The sequence below is a fragment of the Tursiops truncatus genome, chromosome 1 (genome assembly GCF_011762595.2).
Source record: "Tursiops truncatus isolate mTurTru1 chromosome 1, mTurTru1.mat.Y, whole genome shotgun sequence".
Taxonomy (NCBI): Eukaryota; Metazoa; Chordata; class Mammalia; order Artiodactyla; family Delphinidae; genus Tursiops; species Tursiops truncatus.
In genome coordinates this window covers 27,210,810-27,234,115 of record NC_047034.1, presented here as the reverse complement: position 1 = coordinate 27,234,115, position 23,306 = coordinate 27,210,810, and the positions used below count along the sequence as shown (strand labels likewise).

The 23,306-nt window shown below is 37.0% G+C and overlaps 1 protein-coding gene across 1 annotated transcript in view; it reads right to left on the bottom strand.

The window, feature by feature from the left end:
• The window catches only part of AKT3 (AKT serine/threonine kinase 3), a 384,719-nt gene extending 372,534 nt beyond the window's left edge, over nt 1–12,185 (bottom strand). The window contains exons 1-2 of the mRNA XM_073801464.1: nt 12,028–12,185; nt 5,965–6,072 (exon numbers count right to left, since the gene is read on the bottom strand). Coding sequence (XP_073657565.1) covers nt 5,965–6,025 — 61 coding nt within the window. The 5' untranslated portion in view covers nt 6,026–6,072; nt 12,028–12,185. The remainder of the gene's footprint in view (nt 1–5,964; nt 6,073–12,027) is intronic.
• Between the last annotated feature and the right edge of the window lie 11,121 nt (nt 12,186–23,306).

Sequence of the window (23,306 nt, the reverse complement as noted above, 5' to 3'; positions counted from 1 at the left end):
ACTTGACACTAATATTTCTGAGAAGGAAAATAATAGTGGAGGAATTATATGGTACTCTATTTATTTGCTGCTTTGGTCTTTTATAAAAAGAACTCATATATGACTTCCATAACACAAATTTTTAGAATCGTAATGATGCTCAAAGAAAACAGGGCAAAAGTTTCTAAGTATGACGTCAATGGCCTCCTTGGAAGAGAAGTTTGATACAGCAGAATATGTAACACTTAAAAACCTTTGCCAAGACAAAACTAAAGTTAAAAGGCATAAACAAATCAGGAAAATATCAATATTTGCAACAGTGACAAAACAATCAATAAAATAACAGTATCCGGAATATATAAAAAGTTCTTACAAATAAATAAGAACATATACAATTTATGAACTTGACTAAAGACATAGGCTTCAATACAAAAACTGACTAAGGATAAGAACAAGCAATTTATTTGAGGAAAGCAATGGCTAAAAGCAGTAACAATAAAGTTAAGCCTCAGTAACAAAGAAATGTAAAATAAAATCGCAATATAATGGCAAAAACTAAAAACGGGGGGAAGCAGGGGGAAGGAGAGATAAATTGGGAGACTGGGATTGACATATACACACTACTATATATAAAACAGATGACTAATAAGAACCTACTGTATAGCACAGGGAACTCTTCTCTATACTCTGTAATGACCTATATGGGAAAAGAATGTAAAAGAGAGTGGATATATGTATATGTATAACTGATTCACCCTGCTGTACAGCAGAAATTAACACAACACTGTAAATCAACTATACTCCAATAAAAACTAAAAAAAACAAACAAAAAACCAAACAAACAAAAAAAAAAGAATAACACCCAGTGATGGCTATGGTATGAGAAAGCACAAACTTTTACAAACTAGTGATGGGGAAGTATAATAAATACATTGTTACGTTCACGTCTGGGCACCACATTCTAAGACAAACTGAGATATTTCCATAGTAGGACAAGATTACGTATGAGAGAGCTAGAAACCATGTCATACAATAAACGAATTAAAGAAAAGAGAACACTTTGCTTAAAAAGAAGATTTTAGGGAAGACATCACAGTGACCTTGAAATATCTGAAGGCCTATCACATGGAAAACAGAACTTGTTTTATACTGCTCAGGAAGGCAAAACAAAGACCACTAGTGCTCAGAGCTGTTAAATAATGAAACAGTCATGCCTTATACAGTTAGATTTTAGTTACAATAAATGATCCATCAGAAACCCATCAGAAAAGATTCTTCTTATAAGCTTGGAAAGTTAAGTTTCATGAACTCAGAAGCACTTCTCAGTTCTAAGAGTAAAGCAAAAATTACCCTTAAAATATGGATAAACCTTCCAGAACTATGACCACTACTGTATTTTCACTACAGTGTCCCACTTACCTGGTTTAGATAACTTATATACTCACCTATTCTGGGACTAAGAGGGTTCTGCCCAGCCACCTCTGCCAGGAATAACCATTTAGTCAGTTCTACTAATTCCTACCCCATTAGTTCCTACACACAAAAACACACCAGATGTATGACCTGATCTGGAATCCCAAAACTCTATCCTAGGTACAGGCTGCTTTCACAACTGTGATGATCTATTCTATATGCCCTGCCTTGCTTCAGCTGTCCCAAATTGAGTTCCTTGCCCTGAAATCTGTGACATACTGCTATTTGAACGTCTAGAATTGTCTTCTTCCTCTTCCTTATTCATTCGTCAAAAATAGATTAAGAGCCTACTATGTTCAAGGCACTGGTAGACCCTATATGGGAAAGAAATATAGTTATACTGGACAAGTTTCCTGCCCTCAGGGAGTTTATAATGGAGAACGTAAAATAATGGGTCTATGTAATAACTAGTCAATATAAAGCCTCAAGGAAGCAAAGGCATGAAAGTGATGTAATATTAGAGACAAGAGAATTCATTCTAACTTTGTAAGACTGTGATGTGGGAAAATACCAAGGAGGTGATACTAAAACTTGGCTTTGAGGGTCATGAAAGACTTTCACCAACAAAGACAGAAGGGGAAAAAAAAAAAATGCCAAGCAGAAAAACTGGCATAAGTAAAAACATACCTATAAGAAAATACAGTGGTAGGTGCATGGTTATAACATCAGTAAGACAATGCGAACAGAATGCCAATATTTAAAGAAAGTTTCTCCATGTCAAAGGATACAGAAGCTATGGAGGTAGCTTCTCCAAGTGAGTTAACACAACAAGTTCAAGAGGTATAGCTTCCCTGCACTCCCCAATGGCACATGAAGTTTCCACCAGATGGAAGATACTCCCCTTTTCCGTTCTTAGAGAGTTTTAAACTCTCCTGTCCAACAGTTCTTACCCCCTCACCAGGTACTAATAATAGATTTTTTAAAAGAACTCCAGTATATTCTTGAGTGACAAGAAAGAAACAAAATATGAAGTATCATAAAATTGGCAATAAAGAAATTCCGCTACTGGTCCTGGCTCTGTCCCTGACTCAAAAAATGACCTGTTTTCTAATCTGTACGACAAATGAGTATAATACTAGACAACTTCCAAAGTCTCCTCTAGCTTAAAGTTCTATAAATTTACTTGGAAAAAAGGTTTAGCTATGTTTACAGGTGACTGGAGCTCACCTGGTTTAAACCATTGTTTCCTCAACCACAAAGGCAGATGAAACTTCTACTCCTCTTAATCTGTTATAAGTAATTAAATTAACAAATAACAAAACTAAGTGACTTATAAAGCTTGAACAATTTTAGATCTATACATTAAAACATATGCCTAGCAGAGTTCCACTTCCAGTGATTGTAGGGAGACTTGTATTAGGCTAACTTTCCCATACATAAAATTATAATTCTGTACAAAATACTAAAAAAAAACTATTTGAAGGCAGTGGAAAGCACCAAAAGCAAGCAGAAACTGGGGGGAAGTTGGCCCCTGAAAGAAGGGAACTGCACTGGATGAGATTTGCATTTTTATATGGCTTTTTGCTTGAGGGGCTCCTCCATTCCTTGAGATTAGTGTGGATAAAAACTTAGACAAAAAAATCATAGTCTTGCTGGCTTAAGGAGTCAGATGATGGAGTTCAGAACTGCCAAAAACTTTTCATGGCTAGAAAGTAGAAAGGATAGCCCACGAGAGAGGGAGACACAGAGGAGCCCCCAAACCTGCACATAAACTCTGCCCGAATTCTAGATAAATACTGCATGTATAGGAAAAACTCCAATGCATAGGAAAAACTCCAATGAGCCTGAAAGCATAAAGCAAAAAGTGGGAGGAAAAAAGCAGAGATTTCAACTGCTTTTCACAACAGGAGAAATGAACTGTAGAGACTGAATAGAATCAAGTTAAGTACCAATTAGAACATAAAGCAGTGGTGTTCAGTAGGAAATAAGAGATCCACAACGAACTGTATACAGCTGAAAATTACCAGACATGTGAAGTAACAAGAAAATGTAATCATAGGCAAAGAAAAAAAACAATCAACAGAAACCAACTCCAAGAAAATCCTAATGTCAGAATTAGCAGACAACAGAACAACACTAGATGAAATGGACAAATTCCTCACAATACACAATTTACTCAAACTGACACAAGATGAAACAAAATCTGAATAGTCCTATATCTATTAAATAAATTGAATGTATTATTAAAAAACTCACAAAAATGCTCCAACCCAGATGGCTTCACTGATTGCATTTTATCAAACATATAAGGAAGAAATAAAACCCATCTTCTGCAAATTCCTTCAAAATTTGAGGGAATTCTCAACCTATCTTATGAGTCTACCATAACTTATGCAAAACCTGAAATGAAAATTATCAATCAATATTCTGATAAATGTAAAAAAGGATCCTTAACAAAGTATTAGTGAATCGAAACTGGCAACATGGGACTTCCCTGGTGGCGCAGTGGTTAGAAATCCACCTGCCAATGCAGGCGACACGGGTTTGATCCCTGGTCCAGGAAGATCCAACATGCCGCAGAGCAACTAAGCCCATGTCCCCCAACTACTGAGCCCGCGTGCCACAACTATTGATGCCCGGGTGCCTAGAGCCCATGCTTGCACCAAGAGAAGCCACCACAATGAGAAGCCCTAGCACCGCAACCAAGAGTAGCCCCCGCTCACCACAACTAGAGAAAGCCTGCACGCAGCAACAAAGACCCAACGCAGCCAAAAATAAAAATAAAATAAAATAAAATAAACTGGCAATATATTAAAGATCATCATGACCAAATGGGATTTATTCCAGCAATGAAAGTAGTATACTATATTAACATATTAAAAGAATAATGGGAAAAATTAAATGGTAATTTCAATAGATGCCAGAAAATCTCCTGAAAAAGCTGAATACCCACTCATGATAAAAACTCTCAGCAAACTAGGGAATAGTAGGGAACTTTCTCAACCCAATAAAGGGCAACAATGAAATCCTACATGATACTTAGTGGTAAAATAAATGCTTTCCCAATAAGATGAGAAATAAGGCAAAAATGTCCACTCTCACAAATTATACTCAACATTATACTAGAGGTCCTAACCAGTGAAGTAAGACCAGAAAAGTTAATTAAAGGCATAAAGACTGGAAAGGAAGAAACAGAACTGTGGCTCTTTGCAGATGAGGATCATCACAAAATATTTAGAGTAACTAACATTAACAAGTGAAGTTAATGAGACTGTAGGATATAAAATCAATACACTGACTCAACTGTTGATTAGTAAGGTGTATAATGGCAATTTTATAATTATATAACCCTAGAATGCATATGAAAGCTATTTGATGGTTCTCTCCATTTGGTTTACTTAAAATTTTCAAAACAAATATATTGAAACAATAGGAAAAACAAATTTCACATTACAGCAAATACATTAAATCTCCAAGTTTCAATGCTATTAGAAAATACATTTAATTTTTCCATGTTTCTTCTCCATTTATAACATCAATAGTCAAAGCGAGCTTCTCTAATCTACCATGTGGTTTATACAGTCACTACCACCACTACCACTGCTTTTTACTCTCTATGGAAAACGCTTGCTGCTGAGTAGTAAACAGGAAATCATACTGTCATTTTCTCTCTCCTTAATCACTTTATAATTTATTTCAAAAGTCACTTTGTGAATAAAACATGAACAAAATGTACACAAGTACATACAAATGAAAAGAGAAGGAAAGACCCTTGGACTTAGATAAGCACCCCCAAAAATGCACACTTTGTTTTCTGTAACAACTTACAATTGACTAGATCACAACACGTGTTAAAAACATAACCAAGCTTACATTCTTCGTTACTGAGGTATATTTTGCACAGTGGGGATTAAGCTGTTTTGTGAGAAAACTCATAAACATATAAAGTTTTAGCTTAGAATCAACAAATACTAACATTCTAGTTCATCTAATCAAACCATTTCATAGGATATAAGACAAATGTCATTCAATAGATACAGTTTATGGATATCCCTGAATTGGAAACTATAAGTACAAGGCAAACTAGGGAAAAAGTTCTTTAAAAGCACAAGGTGGTTACACACAAAAAACACAACATGAAAGTTAGATTTGTTAAATACAACAAAAAGTGTAAGCAATTAATATATCATGCATTTTCATCAATCAAAATGTTTTAATGATAAAACTACCTCTTAGATTTGTACCAATTTCAAAACATCAAGATGATGAGTTGACTAGAAATACATTACAAATTTTAACTTGTTATCAAAGGAACTGGCTCTCCACATTAATAAAAGACTACTTAGGTTTTTAAGAAACAGTACTATTAACCAAACAAAATTTTATGAATTACAATAAACCCTTATATAATATTATTACAATATACTTATTTCTATAATTTAAACCATTTAAGCAGGTTAAATTTCCCATTTTATTAATACAATAACTTTCTTAAGAGCAAATATTACTACTAAGCTGTAATGGAAACTAAGAAAGCAAAACTTTTGACATCTAGTTTAAAGACTGAGTTACCTAGAGTATGCCTACAGGCTGGTCTTTGAAGAAGGTAAATTAAGAAGTGTCTAATATACATGCAGATGCCTCTTATCCTGATGTGCAGTCAAACTGTGAGGTGCTCTCCTAGGACCAGTAAGAAGGAAAATGCAGATAATACTCCAGTTTGCAACTGACGTTTCTTTTATTGTCATTTCTTATACCAACAATACTATGTTAATGTGTTATCTCAATTAATACTCACCATTTTGCAATTGCTCCAGATAAGTACAGGAAAAAAGGTTTCACTACTGATCTACCACTAATAACGGAAGTTAGGAAAGCATTTATCCTACATAATATCAGTAATTATCTTTAAGTTTTTTCTTCCTTTTCTAGGAAGATATTTACTGAAGAGCAACTTATTAACACTAAAATTACAAATAAAATGAGATTATACCTGGATAGGAGCTAAGAACTGATTCATAAATACAGGTTTGAGAAAAAGGACTGATAGTCAAAGTAAGAACTATAAATTTTTCTATATTTATTTATTTTATTTATAGTTTAATAGTTTAAAACCACTCCTCTACATACATTATCTCGCAATGCTTACAATCACACTGTGAGGTAAAGGAGGCAGATATATTCATTTTCAAATGACTATACCAAAGTTCAGGTGATAATAATCTACCCAGGGTAATAAGCAAGGAGCAAATAATAATTAATAACCTTTCAGAAGAAATTCTTTGAACCGAAATATAAGCAAACAACAACAGACTATATAATGAAATTTGCTTGACTAAAACATAAAATTATTATTAAAATAATACTGAAAATCTCTAAAGGGATAAATTAAGAGTGGAAGAAAAAAAAAATGTCCAACTGTTTCAACTAATCCTTTCAAGAGTACAGTTAAACAATAGCATCACAAATCCTCACTCAGTGAAATCTAACTTATCAAAGTATAGGGAAAATACATAAATTGTAAAAATAGAGGACACTATCTGTAACCCCAGTCTTTCATTCAGAAATATACACAGACTAAAAGGGATCACCAGACGCCTGAAGAAAACAACCACTACCAAAAAAAGAACCAAAATAAACAAACTGGAAGAATTATTCAATGAGGAGAAAAAACTTAAAATGTTTTTAGTGTCGTAAGATTACAGATTATATTATATATGTAAAATAAGAGCTGGTGACTATGAACTAGATGGAATTCCCAGAAATATAAAGTAAAAGCTGAGATAAGTAATTCAATAAAGGGCAAGAGAGTCAAGGAAATCTCTCAGAACAAAGAGAAAAAACAAAGATAAAAAAAAAGAAAAACTTCAAACCAGAGTATTGGTATAGAAGCTCTAGGAAAAAAACATGAAAGAATATAGAGAACATAGAAGGGAAAAAATAATGGAAGAAATACAGAAGATTGCTCAGAACTGAAGAACAGCCCACATTTTCAAAGGATCCACCAAATGCTTTATAGGATAAATTAAAAAGGACTATAACCCATCCTCCTTAAATTTCATAACACCAAGGATAAAGAGGCATCAACACAAAAAGCTTCCAGAAAACAAAAACAGGCTACCTACAAAAATACTATCCATATTAGCATCAAACCTCTTATCAGTAAAACTGGTTACTAAAAGGCAATGAAACACAACCTTCAGAATGTTGAAGGAAAATAATTTTAAACTTGAACTCTATACCCAGCCAAGGGCATGTATCAGGTGCAAAAGTGAAAAGGACACTTCAAAAATGGTGTTGACAAGCACCCAAACACATTCCTTCTGAAAACGGTACTTCAGGAAGTACTCCAGAAAACTACAAAATAAATCCAAAACAAAAAGAAAAAAGACATGAGAGCTAAGAAAACACTTTTCCAAAAGTGCAATTAAATAATGATATTAGCTAAGCATTATACTCAGAAAAAAGTCAGTTCATATTAGAACTTCAACAAACAGTATGATTAAAAAGCTAGATAACCAAGTGATATGATGAAGAAGGGACACCCTCTTCTACCAACAGGGGGAAAATGTAGTAATTAGAAAATTCAAAAATAAGTTATATGCCAAACTAGAAGCCAAACTGAAGTATGGGATGATCTTGAGTACCAAGAGAGTATAAAAATCCATCTATTCAATCCAAAAATGGGCAGAAGACCTAAACAGACATTTCTCCAAAGAAGATATACAGATTGCCAACAAACACATGAAAGAATGCTCAACATCATTAATCATTAGAGAAATGCAAATCAAAACTACAATGAGATACCATCTCACACCGGTCAGAATAGCCATCATCAAAATATCTACAAACAATAAATGCTGGATAGGGTGTGGAGAAAAGGGAACCCTCTTGCACTGTTGGTGGGAATGTAAATTGATACAGCCACTATGGAGAACAGCATGGAGGTGCCTTAAAAAACTAAAAATAGAACTACCATACGACCCAGCAATCCCACTACTGGGCATATACCCTGAGAAAACCATAATTCAAAAAGAGTCATGTACCAAAATGTTCACTGCAGCTCTATTTACAATAGCCAGGATATGGAAGCAATGTAAGTGTCCATCGACAGATGAATGGATAAAGAAGATGTGGCACATGTATACAATAGAATATTACTCAGCCATAAAAAGAAACGAAACAGTTATTTGTAGTGAGGTGGACAGACCTAGAGACTGTCATACAGAGTGAAGTAAGTCAGAAAGAGAAAAAATTCTGTATGCTAACACATATATATGGAATCAAAAAAAAAAAAAAGAAAAGAAAACGGTCGGAAGAACCTAGGGGCAAGACGGGAATAAAGATGCAGACCTACTAGAGAATGGACTTGAGGATACGGGGAGGGGGAAGGGTAAGCTGGGGCAAAGTAAGAGAGTGGCATGGACATATATACATTACCAAACGTAAAATAGATAGCTACTGGGAAGCAGCCGCATAGCACAGAGATATCAGCTCGGTGCTTTGTGACCACCTAGAGGGGTGGGATAGGCAGGGTGGGAGGGAGGGAGATGCAAGAGGGAAGAGATATGGGGACATATGTATATGTATAACTGATTCACTTTGTTATAAAGCAGAAACTGACACACCATTGTAAAGCAATTATACTCTAATAAAGATGTTAAAAAAAAAAAATCCGGGCTTCCCTGGTGGCGCAGTGGTTGAGAGTCCGCCTGCCAATGCAGGGGACGCAGGTTCGTGTCCTGGTCCGGAAAGAACCACATGCCGCGGAGCGGCTGAGGCCACAACAGTGAGAGGCCCGCGTCCGGCAAAAAAAAAAAAAAAAAAAAATCCATCTATTCTCTATGGATCCCATCATACTACTCTGTTTAGCAGTATTATGTACATAATCATAATATGGATTAATGCTTTTTAGAGGCCACAACAGTGAGAGGCCCGCGTCCGGCCAAAAAAAAAAAAAAAATCCATCTATTCTCTATGGATCCCATCATACTACTCTGTTTAGCAGTATTATGTACATAATCATAATATGGATTAATGCTTTTTAGAATCAGCAAATATAACTATTATAAACCTTAAAAATATAAAATCAATGTTACAGTTGACATAAAATGGGAAGGGAATGTGGAATTCAAGGGAAAGATTGTGAGGGGTACTAATTTTCCTCAACTTATAAAGTGGCAATTCTACTTTCTAGAATTAACGGTGCAAGTGCTAGAAGTTTAATCACAAACACCAAAAAATAAACAAATATCAATAAAAGGAAGAAGGGCAAGAATAGGCATTAAAAGTTTAAATTCTTCATTTTTTCACAATGAAGATATACTAGATTACTTAAGATTCATCAAAAATAATGTTTAGCATATTATATATAAAACTGGGATAGAGCTTCCCTGGTGGCACAGCAGTTGAGAGTCCGCCTGCCGATGCAGGGGACACGGGTTCGTGCCCCGGTCCGGGAAGATCCTACATGCCGCGGAGCAGCTGGGCCCGTGAGCCATGGCTGCTGAGCCTGCGCGTCCTGAGCCTGTACTCAGCAACGGGAGAGGCCACAACAATGAGAGGCCCACGTACCGCAAATAAATAAATAAATAAATAAAGTAAAACTCCAAAAGGTTTAAGTTATTTGCCAGCCCCCCCCAACAAAATAGGAAAAATAATATAAATGTAATGGACAAGTTAAAAATTTTTTTAAATAACTTCTATACAGCACTGAAATGTGAAAATGCTTTCCAAATGTATAATATGAGAATAACATGAGAAAAATTAAACAACAGTACGAATAGCCACTTTGGAAAACAGTTTAGCAGTTTTTATAGAGTTAAACATACACTTACCATATGACTCAGTAATCTCATTCTTAGGTTAATACCCAAGAAAAATGAAAACATATCACACAAAGACGTGCACTCAAATGATCACAGCAGCTTTATTCATAACAGCCAAAAACTAGAAACAACCCAAGTGTCCACCAACTGGTAAACAGGTAAATTGTGGTATGTCCAGATAGTGGAATACCACTCAACAAGAAAAAGGAACAAACTAATGATATATACAACAACATAGATGGATCTTTAAAGTATTATGCCATGTGAAAGTAACCAGACACAAAGGACTACATATTGTATGATCCTACTTATATGAAATTCTAGAAAAGCAGAATTATAGTAACAGCAAATCAGTGGTTGCCAGAGTTCAGGGAAGAGGACTGACTGTGCAGGGGAATGAGGGAACTTGCTGGGATGATAGAAATATTCTATATCATGATTTTAGGGTTTGTTGCACTAGTGTATAAATTTAGCAAAATTCATCAAAGTAAAAATTGGTGGATTAAAATTGGTGAATTTTATTGTACGTAAATTACAACTCAATAAGGCCAATTTTTTTTTTTTTTTTTTGCGGTACACGGGCCTCTCACTGCTGTGGCCTCTCCCGTTGCGGAGCACAGGCTCTGGACGCGCAGGCTCAGCGGCCATGGCTCACAGGCCCAGCCACTCCGCAGCATGTGGGATCTTTCCTGACCAGGGCACGAACCTGTGTCCCCTGCATCGGCAGGCGGACTCTCAACCACTGCGCCACCAGGGAAGCCCAATAAGGCCGATTTTTAAAAACTCATTAACACATAATCATATTTAACTATTGACAACAGCTTTTTAGCCTAAGTATTAACTACAGAACTTCAAAGAATATTAAAAATCACTAAATTATTAAGAGGTAACTTTTAACCAGAAAATAGATATATGAGAACTTAAAAGCTCTGAGAATGTAGCCATCTTCATCCTACTGAATTTGGCCATGTGGATAAACAGTAGTTGCCTAGCAACTAATCTAAACTCTAGTCTAGATTTCTAATAAACACACTGACTACATAAGCAGGTGATCTCATGGAGCATAAACTAAGCTTTACATTGAAGAGTTCCTTTAGTATTAAAAAATAATAATGCATTTGAATTATTTATCTAAAGTATTTAAATAACTTTAAGAAATAATAATTATTTCTTATTAACAAGGAATAATAAAAGTAGATCATGAAAAATTAAAATATGAAATTAAACATAGACACACACACACACACACACACACACACACACACAATCCCTTTCCTCATACGGTCTTTTACTTTAGGACTTTACTTATCTAACTATGGGATTACTGAATCCATGAGTTTGTGAGTGAATCCTTCCTTTTTACTACTTTAAGCCCTTTCCCTGCCACCGCCCAAACTGGCTCAATATAATTGAATACTTTTATTTATATATTTACATGTCTTTAAATGCATACAAGTTAGATACTTTTCTAGATATTAAATCATTCTAAAGACACCTCTCTGGATTGTAGAATCTGTGGACAATACAGAAAAATACACCATGAACTTTCTGTAACATCCATGCACACAACATACCAGAAAGCCAAACCTTCTTGATTATAAATGATCAAAATCAAGAATTACAAAGAATTCCTAAATAACAAGAAAATTCCTAACACATATGTTAAATATCATTTCTATCTTAGTGGACACAGTATGTCACAGTTTACTTTGTTAACAGCATCAGAAAAAAATATCAACTTCCAGGACACCACTTAGTGTTAGCACACTTACCAACCATATTATTTTCAGTTTTGTTGAACACTTACCCCTCTTCTGAACCCAACCTTCTTTCACAATGGTAACATCGCTCATGATGGCGCCCCTCTGAGCCCCCAACTTGGAGAAAAGGTACTTTGTGATACCAGCTTTGGGGTTTGGATTCTCTGCTGCTGCTGCCCTTCCCACTCTCTAGTGATGACTCAGCCTGGAAGGAAGTATTGAAGAAAGAATTTCTTTTTTTTCCATTCTTGCAACTCACACAGCAATAACAAACAACTAATTCTTTGTAAATGTCTTCAACTGGCCTGACCTCACATAAAAGTCTAGCTCTTCAAACTGGGGAACTTATTTATTAAGTAGTTTTATAATGAATGCACTTCCCTGGTCTCGTGACAGAACTTCAAAGGACAGTGAAACTTTTAACCTACAAGGTTGCAACAAAAAAATGTGTTAAGAAAACCACTGTCACACCTACACAAATAATACAGAAAATTTCCTTGGTAATGTGTGTTTGAGGTGAAAAGGGAAGAGAATGAAAGTGAGGTGGACTAAAAGTAAATCTCCATGTATGTCTAGTTTCAAAATCTCAGTAAATTTAGAAATAGTATGGCAAAGCAATTGTGAATGTTTTTAATTGCTGGATTTTATGTAAAAAACAATGTGCTAAGTAACCAACATTTATCTATGCTTACTCTGCCTTGTTCCAAGAAATATTTTAGGTAGATTACAATAAATAAAATATAAATCATATAAAATCAATTATTTTTTAAAGTAGATGGAGTGAAACAAAGGGAATATGAAAGTGGGAAAAAGTATGGAGTATTCAGGACATGTCAAGAACTATTACAGGTGCTTACATCTATTATACAATTAACTCCATTTCATAGATGGGAAAACTGAGGCTCAGAGATTAAGTGGCTTGCCTGATTTCAACACAGCTAATGAATGATGGCACCAAGATCTGAACCCAATCTACCTGATTCCAGAGCCTGCATTCTTATTGACTTAAGATAAAAAGAAGCCAGAGTAAAAATGTACATATTTGTGAAAGGTGGACCACAAATTTAACTTGAAGCTTTCAGGAAGCAATACAAATAAGGAAATACAATCAGTTTCAATATTTACAGTATCCATAAATATTTTAAAAAAGAAAAAAAGAAGTTGTTCAGAAGGAAACAATTGTTCTAGGACAAAAATCTGAAATTTAACCCATAGGTCTTCATAAGATACCTTGTAGTGTAATAAACAAAAGCCCTCAAAAATATCCTCACATATATACAGCAATACATATGAGCTTTACTGGCTATTTCTTATTGTCCCTCTCAAGCTAAAAAGGAAAGTGCCAAGATAAAATTGAATTAAAGCATTTCCACAGAAAGGAACCAAAAAACGTGACCCAGGAACCCAGGCATAAATTTCAGATAACCAGAAAAATGGATGTATGGACTATATAACTATACTATTTTCTCAAATATGGTTTTAATAAATAGTGCATAGGAATAAGTTCAAGGTTAGACTTCCTAGCTAGTATTGAAATGAATTACAGTTCTTTTTCCAATGCAAATTAAGTACAGAGCCTAATAATTTAGCAGTCAGGAATTAAGACTACCATTCTCTTAAGAAAAGACTGACAAAGTTTATGTGGCTGAATAGAAGACCACCCCACTCATGTGCCATGGGGCTGAGGGCAGCAACTACAGGCTGGAGCAAGACTGTCCTCAAAATCATTCAGAGTCAAAAGGAATATTAGAATCTCGGTGTATTCTCCCAAAATATGTTTGACAGAATACGAAGAGAAATTCCAGAAAAATAAGAAGAAAAAGAGGGTTAAAAAAAGAAAAAAAAATTATTTGGTCAAGTAAGTTTGCGAAATTCTATAAACCATGTCTTTCTCTTGAAACAACACTATTACCATATTAAAGGTACAAAATATATAATGTATAACCTTATTTATCTCAGCAAATCCTAAACTTACTTGAACACACAGGGCTTTTTTTTTTCCTTTAGTAACATGTATTGAAATCCAGGGGAACACACTGTGAAAAACAGCCATAGGAAATGGCCACATAATTCAAGACAAGACCCATTTCACCATTAAAAACAGGCAAAAACAAAAACAAAAAAGCTTCCAGTAAAGAATCAAAACATCATTTTAATTTGATTTATGTAACTTCCTGAAGAACTCAACATGGTCAACTGGCTACTTAATATGAAGCTAGATAACTGAAAGGGTTAACTCTTTATACAACATAAATAATTACAATTAACCCTTGAACAACATGGGTTTGAACTGTGCAGGTCCATTTATACATGGATTTTTTTTCAATAAATACAGTACCTGCATTTTCATTTTACAGATCTTTAAACTAAGTGTGGGGAAAAGTTTGTGTTCAATTAGAGACCACAATATGTAGAATCAAAAGAACTAAAGTTTGAATCCTTATTTTATCCACACTGTTTCAGCTTCCTGCCCTTGGATAAGTCATTTACCAATTCCTTTGTTTTTGAGACAGAGATAGCAGTAGGCAGATTTCTGACACTGCGGTTGGGATGAAGGAAGCAACCCACCCCAGTACTGGTCAAGAGTCAACTGTATAAAGGGAGTTAAATATTAGGGACACTAGTGCAAAATGATGTCTTTAAAAGAACTGCACTTAGACCTTCTCTTTGGTAGTACTTACAGCAAGAGGCCTCACATCTATTAAGCCATTCTTGGTTTCTGACTATAAAATTGTATACTCTGGGTAAATGAAAATTCGTATCTTAATATCCTTGGGATTGGAAAGGTAAGAGATCAGCGACCAACACTTAGTAATAAACAAAAAATAATACACATCCAATAAACATATACAGAATATTTTCCTATTAAAATAATTTGTATTATAATACCCTTATATAAAACACTAGAAAAACAAAAGTATTTTCAAAATTGGTTCTATTTTTTTTTTAAGTGGACATTTCACTGAAAGAATCTTAAAGCTAGAAGGGACGCTCATTTTACAGTTGAGGAAACAGAAATCAAGACAGATAAGTGACTTGCCCAATGTCATACAGCTACTTTATAAGAGAATCAAGACCACAAAAACAGGTACACACTTTCCACTAGCACTGCCTCTTCAGGACAAAACAATATATTGAAATATTCAGATCAACCCAAAATCAATGAATTCTATTTTATAAAGAAACTGTTTCCAAAAACTAGTTTTTTAGATAAAGATGTTTATCAGTGCCTAAACATTTAAACTTTTTAAATGTATATTAAATCAACAGGACAAAATTTATCATCTTCAATAGGGCCAGTGAACCAGGTACTACAGAGATGGCTTTATCCATTTTGCATCTTAAAATGTTACCAAATTCCACCCATATTCATAATTTTCAGCTTTAAAATTGCTCAGGTCACCTCTGGCTAAAATGATACATTATTTGAACACAATTTAAAAGACGTTCAAAGGTATACTACTCTAGGATTATGATCAATAAGCTAGAAATAAACGCTGTCTTTAGTACAGAACCAATGCTATCGACTCTCAAGCAGTAAACTATATTCTTTGATCTACTTTTCCTACAGTGGCAACACTCTTGCACCAAGTCAAATACACTCTCCCACTCAGTCTTCCATGTTACTAAAAACACTAATCTGCCAAATGATGAGCTGTACTTCAGGCATGTAATCTGCTTCCTAAGGTAGAGTCCTACAGTCCTAACTTCTTTAGAAATGTGTTCTATCCAATGAGCTGTAAGAAAGAAAATTTGGTATATTTTTCTTTTAAACCTATTGCGTTAAACATTCATTGCTGGGTAATCTAATTTTTCCCATTCTTATAAAAAATTTCATACAAAATTCTTAGTAGATTCAATTTATAATTCACACAAAGCAGTTACACTAAAAGTATTTTCATACAAAATTGAGAATTTGATAATGATAATAATTACATTTGAATGTCATTTTACAATTTACAAAACATTTTCACATCTTTTACCTTATTCAATAGCATTATTATTTAGTAAAGCAATTTAATGCTGCCTGGCACATAAGAGATGCTCAACAAATATGGAATAAATGAATGAATGGATGAGTGAAAGAACAAAGATGCAGCTTTAGATACCTAATAAAGACGAAGCAAATTAATACTGTAAGTCGACAGAGAATGGTATGAAGCCATGGTAAAAACAAACCTAAACTTAAACATTATGGAAGCACCTACAAAAAAATAATTAAAGTTGAAATAAATATTCTTCCCTCTTCATTAAAGTATGTTTCCTATTAATTTTAATGCCTAACACACATTAAAATTATCCTTTTTTCTCGACTTTTTGTTGAGATGGTCAAGTTTCAATTCCCGAACAAATCAGGCATCAACACTGCCCAAAATTATCCATTATGGGAGGAAAAAGGGAAAGAATAGGATATTTTCTTCATGATACTTTTAAGAATTTTTAAAAGATATCTGTTTACTTACAGCAGCCAACCATTCAATTTTAAGCAATAAAGTTCTTCAAACATCTGTTTAAAATATCATTCGCGCAACATTATATATATATATATATGTATATATATATACACATATATGTTCGTTCAGTCAATACAGATGTATTGATTATCTACTCTGTGACAAGAACTATAATTGAGTATACAGGGGGCAAGCAAAACTAAGTATTTCAAAACTCTTTTCCAAATCTATAATAATTTGTTATCAAAGTGCTTTCACATATATTTTCTCATTTAACTCTGCAACAAATTTGTGCAGTAGCTATAACATCTACAATTTTGAACCTAAGAAGACAGTAACCAATCAATAACGATGACATTTCCTCACAGTTACCATAACAAGTTAGTGACAAGTAACTACTTCTTCTATCAGTTTGTTATGCTTGCTACAAAATAACACAATATGAGCTCTGAAAAACATGTACAACATTTGTGAATAGTTCTGAACATTTTTTCTGTTAAAAATTATATTTCAGAAGTCCAGTAAAGCATGTTTTCAAACAAATTAAAAATTAAATATAACTACTGCATCACAAACGAAATTATAATAGAAGACTAAAAGTTAAGTTGACATAAAGTTAAAAAGCACCCCAAGCAATTCTATTTTATAAAGAGCAAAATTCATAGGTTAATAATTTCCTGTATGTTAATTTCTAAGTTAAAAGCCATGATACAAATCTATAATACAATCTTCTATAAACTACTATACATTTGGCTATAATTAATACTATGTAGAATATACTTGCTCTGCACCCACATTTTTTATATACTTTAGGTACGCTAGCCAAACTAAAGTAATGAAGAACTGATATCCAAATACAATAGAAAGTTGCTACTCTGAAAAACAATGATGGTCAAGGGTAACCATGGTGTAATTCTATGATATTTACTGATTTTAAAAAATAGGTGAGACTAATGTATGCCATAATAAATGCATAAGGCTAATGAAACTTTTAAAAGGATTTGAGGGAAAGGAAAAATAGTGGAGTGGAAGGGAAATTCAAGGTAACCTGATCGCCACTTCAAATAACTCTAAGCCAGTCTGTCCTTTTAAGAGTTATCCTGCTAAAAACATATCATATAGGGAAGTGAACCATACAAACTATACACTTTGGATACCTTTCCTCTCTTCATACTACAATACACTTTGTGGATTTTCTTTCAACTCTTTCCATATAGATATCTTCACTGTTTCACACTATGGGAAAATACCTGAATAAGCAAAGGCAAGATTTCTAACTTTCACACAAAATATCAGTTATTCTAAATTGCCAATTCTTAAAAATCAGCTTTATAAACTTTGAAATACGCATATAAAACCATAAAGCATTTCCCCCCCTCTTCCCTACCCCTGTTTAGGGCATTTGCATGCCATTTCAACCAACACATCCATTATTAATCGAGTAAAAAAAAACAACTCATGCTGGGTGATATATTTAATATTCTAATTTGAAACAACTAAGAAAATGCTTATTGGATTCTTCTGGCTCACCTAAACCACTGAACAAGCTCCTGACAAATTCACCCCTACATTTCTCATGTAAAATGTGGCTTGTCTCTATTTGAAAGCACTTATGTAACAACACATGGACAGGTTAAGGGTTGCTACTAAAACAATCTTAGTTGCACAGTTGGCCATATTTTTCCAATACACCTGTAAAATCCTTCTAAAATCTGACTCAGGGACCTCCCTGATTATAAAACAAAAAGAATACACACACACACAAATGTCATTAATCAGCCTGACAGATTTTACTCCTGATTAAACTGAAAGTTAACCAGTAGGTATGGAATCCTGTAACAAAGTTCATTACAATGGTGCATTAGAAAGAGCACAGGACAGGACAAGAAACTTGGGTCCCTATTCCCAACTCTGCCCGGCCCAGACTAATGCTGTATAAGGCCCTTTAATTCTCTGTGCCTCAGTTTCCTTAGCCATAAAAATAAAAGTATAGCATTAGATGAACTCTAAATAGCTCTTATTTATGGTTCTTCAAGTTTAAAGCTACTGAGTATCTATTTCACTTATAGATGGCATCTTAGGTGACAGTATCCTGATTATACACAGTTCCTGTCCTCAAAAGGTTAATATATAGTTGAGAAGATAAAACATTCAAACATCAATTCCACTCAGACAAAATTTGGACTAAATTCCACTACTGGCAAAAATACCATCTTCCTCCCCCTCTCATCCCCTAGACTCCCAAATATAGTCAGAGGCTTTTTCAATTAACATAGAGAAGAAAAATTCTCATTTGAAAATCTCCCAATGATTTCTTCCAATAATTTTTTTTTACTTTTCCCTCTGAATATTAGCAAAATATACCCACTTAAAAGTGTGAAATATCTGTAATTGGTGACAAATAAATATAAACAGAGTACTGAAAAGAACTAAAAACCAAATCTACAGGTCAAGAAGCATACACCAATTTACCTATCGACTACCATTTGAAGATTTCCTGGCAAAGGAAATGTTTACATCTAACATGTTCAAAGACTATGGTGCTACAATAAAACATGTAAACATCTGTGGCATTTAATTAAGCATTTGAAAGAAATGAAATTTTAGAAAAGTTACGGATCAGTCAATATGTTTTACTATATTATCTTGATTTCTGTGGAAATTATACTATACAAGTTCATTGAAATTTAGCATTGTCATTGTGAATTCTAATAATAGGTACAAACAGGTTAGGACAAACACTGAAAGAAAAAGTGTTTCAAAATTACTAAAGTTAAAATGAAACAAAATTTTACAATGCCAGAAAAAGTATTTTCTCCTGTGAAAATCACTTTCAAAAGTGTAACAGGCTATTGTGAAGATTAAATGCATTTATACACGTTAAGCACATATAACAGTACCTGGCACATGCAAGCGCTCATCAGGCACTGGCTAGCATTAACTCTAAATTGAATGTAGCTCTATCATACATAAAAGACCATGATAAAACATGTAAGTTAACATCAGATGATTCAGGCAACTACAGAAAAGTACATGGTGTACGAAAGGAACATTTAGAATTCTGATGCGCACTCTGAAACCTGGAGTAAAAGAGAAATTTTAAATAATTTAAATACTCTAACACAAATCTACAAAAATTAATCATGTGCATTGATTTATATTAACTTAAAAATAAAAATGCAAGTCAAATTACACGACTGATTTGGTCAAAATGAAATGATTTCTTTTTCTGTCTTGCATCTTATGTTAGTCATATATTTTTATGTTAAATATTTTTTAGTGCTTGAAACTTAATCTCACTATAAAGACTAGATCCTATCAAATCATGCTAAAAATCCAATTAACACATCATTAACAATTGCCTTATCTTCCCAAGGGTGAATTATAGTACTAAAAGATATAACAACAAAAGAAAGTATAGCCATCTTTTCATAAAAATAGGCAAAGTTTAAGTAAATTCTAAACTTCCACAAAATTAATTTGTAAAACCAGTTCCTCTTTTTAAAGAAAACTAAGTAGTTGAAAATTTCCATTGAATTTTTTGTAAGAATGTCTCATGTTTAAATAGAAAGCTAGAGTTTAAAAAACCTTAAATCCTTACTTTGCACAAGACTCTATGCTAAGTACATGTGTCCCATATGTTTAACAAAAACATGTTTAGATTTGCAGTGATTATGAAAACAAATTCACTGTCTAATAGTGGTGATCTTCTGGATGAAATGTAAATAGTAAAAGTTTTTAATCAAATCAGTCCCTACCACACAGTTCACACTCTAATATTTGTTGAATGAATGAATGAATGAAATCTTATTTAAAATATTTTACAGCCATTTAAGTTACATAAACAAAAACATCCAAAGCAATATTCTGACATACACAACTTAAACTAAGAGTCAAAGTAAAAATTAATTTTAAGTTGGAAAACAATTCACTAAAGTAATCATTACAGAACGGCTAAAAGTAGGAGACAAAATGAATACAAATAATAGTTTCAAAAATTTTTTGCAGAATTACTTTAGACATTATTTTTCAAACACTCTAAGAATACATACTGCAAATACACGGTACAAACATAAAACTAAAACTTTACATTCACCTAACTTCCAATGTTGCCTCATTCGTGTGATACATGCACTTCCCTCACTTTAAAATTAAAAGCTCAAACCAGTCAGATATTGGGATAAACCCTAGTGAGAAAAACAAAAAACAGGTCTTCAGATGCAATCTCACTGGTGAACTTTCAAAGTCAAGACTATGTATCGGCAAAGGAAAAAAAATCTACAGTCCTGACTTCTATCTTGCAAATAATTGTGCATCCTGTCATACACCTTAAAGCTAGTAATACTAATAAGTAGATATTCCAATAAAAGATGTTTTCACGTTTTAGACAACCACCTCCTGTAATATTCCTATTCATTTACACATATTTCGCCATGACAAGTTCTGAAGACACAGTTTCCTAAACCATCTTTATGGAATTCTTCCTCCTTTGGCTTTTTCAACTATTTTCCAACAATGCATAACCTAATTTAGTGACTCTCCATCAAAAACAAAGCCCAATAGTTGTCTAATGATTTACAGTCCACTAAAAGATATTACATGACCATGCTTTACCAAAGATGGAACATGTATCTAAATTGATGATTTGAGGCAGTTGCCAACGCATTAACTACAAAAAAAGGCACTATTCCACATTCTTTAGCTTCATGATGAACTAAAAAAGTGTGAACATTTTATTGACACCAGTAATTAATATAGATACCTGGGTTTCACTGTTGAATTTCTACTTGGAAACGTTATCCATTACAAACTACTGGGCTTTCAACCAATTACCACACTGGTGAAACGTGTTGGTTTTATTTTCATAACATTATTTTATGGAAGAAACGTGAGTATGTCAGCCTTGACTTATGGGTAAACATTTCCTCTGCTTTCAGAAGATAAACAGTAAATACCGGTATTGAAAACAGGGCCCCAAAGAAATTCAATCTAGCCTAACTGTAGATTCCCGGGAAATCCCAAACAAGGGGTGACCCCGCCTAGGAGTCAGGGTGAACACAGCAACCAGCTCCGCTTCAACTTTGGGCTCAGAAGGGCCCCACTAGCATCATGGCTGATGCAGACCGATGCGCAGGAGAAGGTGGACGAGGAAGAGGCTGGTTTGTTTACTTGCAGCCAGAGCCGCCGCCGCCGCCGCCGCCGCCGCCGCCGCCGCCGCCGCCGCCAGCAGCGACAGCATCACTGGATCCGCCAAAGCCAGCATCTTCCGTACATTTCTATTCTTAGCACACAACTCCGGAGCGGATCAAAACCCCACTACTATTAAAAACACAGACAAGCACGTTCCCCACCTCCCACACACCCCCACCCGACCAGGGCCGTCTCTTCCTGTGCGCCGGCGGCGGAGTGGGGGGGGGGGGGGGCGGTGTGGAGAACAAGACCCCGGGGAGCCGTCGCATCCCTGCCTTCCCCCACCCACGCGCACACAGCCCCCTCCCCCACCCAAACGCCCTGACACAGGCGCTCCCCGCGTTACATAACCCCGCCGCCACCCCAGGCCGAGCGGGCCCCCTCCCCTAGCCGCCGGCCGGCGAGGAGGGTGAGCGGGCTGTATCGAGAGTGGCGCAGAGACCAGAGGCGCCGGGCCCGGGCGGCCCAGACCCGGACCGCATCGCTAGGCCAGGAACACCCTCCCCGGCCCCCGCGCACCGCCGCCTCAGCTTCCCTCAGCAAAGTGAGGGGTGCGGTCTGTCCGCGCCGGGCATCCCCGGCCTCCGCACCCGCATCCCAACCCCAGCCCCCTGCGACCCAGCCCCCGCCCACGCCCCCGGCGCGGTGACAAGCCGGACACCCCCACCTCATTCACCCACCGCCACCCCCGCCCGAGGGGGGTCCGGAGGGAGAACAGGCGCGGCGGGGAGAGGGCAAGAGTGGGGGGCGGTGGCTGTTACCTGCAAAGGCGGCGGCGGCGGCCCCGCAGCTGCTCGGGCGGCGGCGGAGGATGGAGCCGGGGGGCGGGGGGAGGAGAGGGGGCGACTCGGGGGTCCCCCTCCCTCCTCCTCCCCTCCTGTCCTCCCCCCACCCCGCAGAGCCTCTGGCCCCCCTGGAGCCGGTGTGGCCGGCGGGAGGGCAGGCGGCGGGCTGCAGGGGAGGGAGGGAGGGAGCCGGCCGGGCCGCGGAGCTGAAGCGGGAGGAGGCGGAGGCGGCGGCGGCGGCGGCGGCAGCGGCGGCGGCGGCGGCGGCGGCGGCGGCGGGAGGAGGGAGGCGGCGGGGGGAGGGGGCGGAGACTCTACGTGGGAATCGGATCTCGGCTACAAATTCAATTCATCACCAGAAAACTCCGCTCGGGCGGGGGCCGGGTCGCGCCGGCGAGGCGAGGCGGCGGCGGGTGGAGGCTCTGGGCCCTGGCGGCCTGGCGCGGGTCGGGGGTCTGCGGCCTCCTCTCGGGCTGCGCCCCGCTGGGGGGCCCGCCGCCGCCTCCCCGCCCCCTCCTCCCTATGGGGCCGCCGCTGATCAGCTCTCGCTACCGCCGCCGCCGCAGGCTTGTTGTTGACTTTGAGGAAAACTCCTGACGTCAGGGGCTGGCGCACGGCGACTGGCGGGAGCTGTTTCCCCGCGTCCCCAGCCGGCCCGCCGCCTCTGCCCCCTCCCCGCGGGCGCCCGTCCGCGGGCTTCCCCGCGCCCCCAAGCCCGCGGCGGCCCGCGCCCCTTCTCCTCTCGCGAGAACACGCCCCCCCTCCCCCCCCAGCCGAAGCCGGGAGCGGGGCGTCGTTCCTGGGCGGGAAGTTGTGGGTTTTCCCCGCGCCCTCGTGGCGCGCTGCGGGCACCCGAGGCCCGGCAGGGGAGGCTCTTCTGCCTTCCGCGCGCAGCCA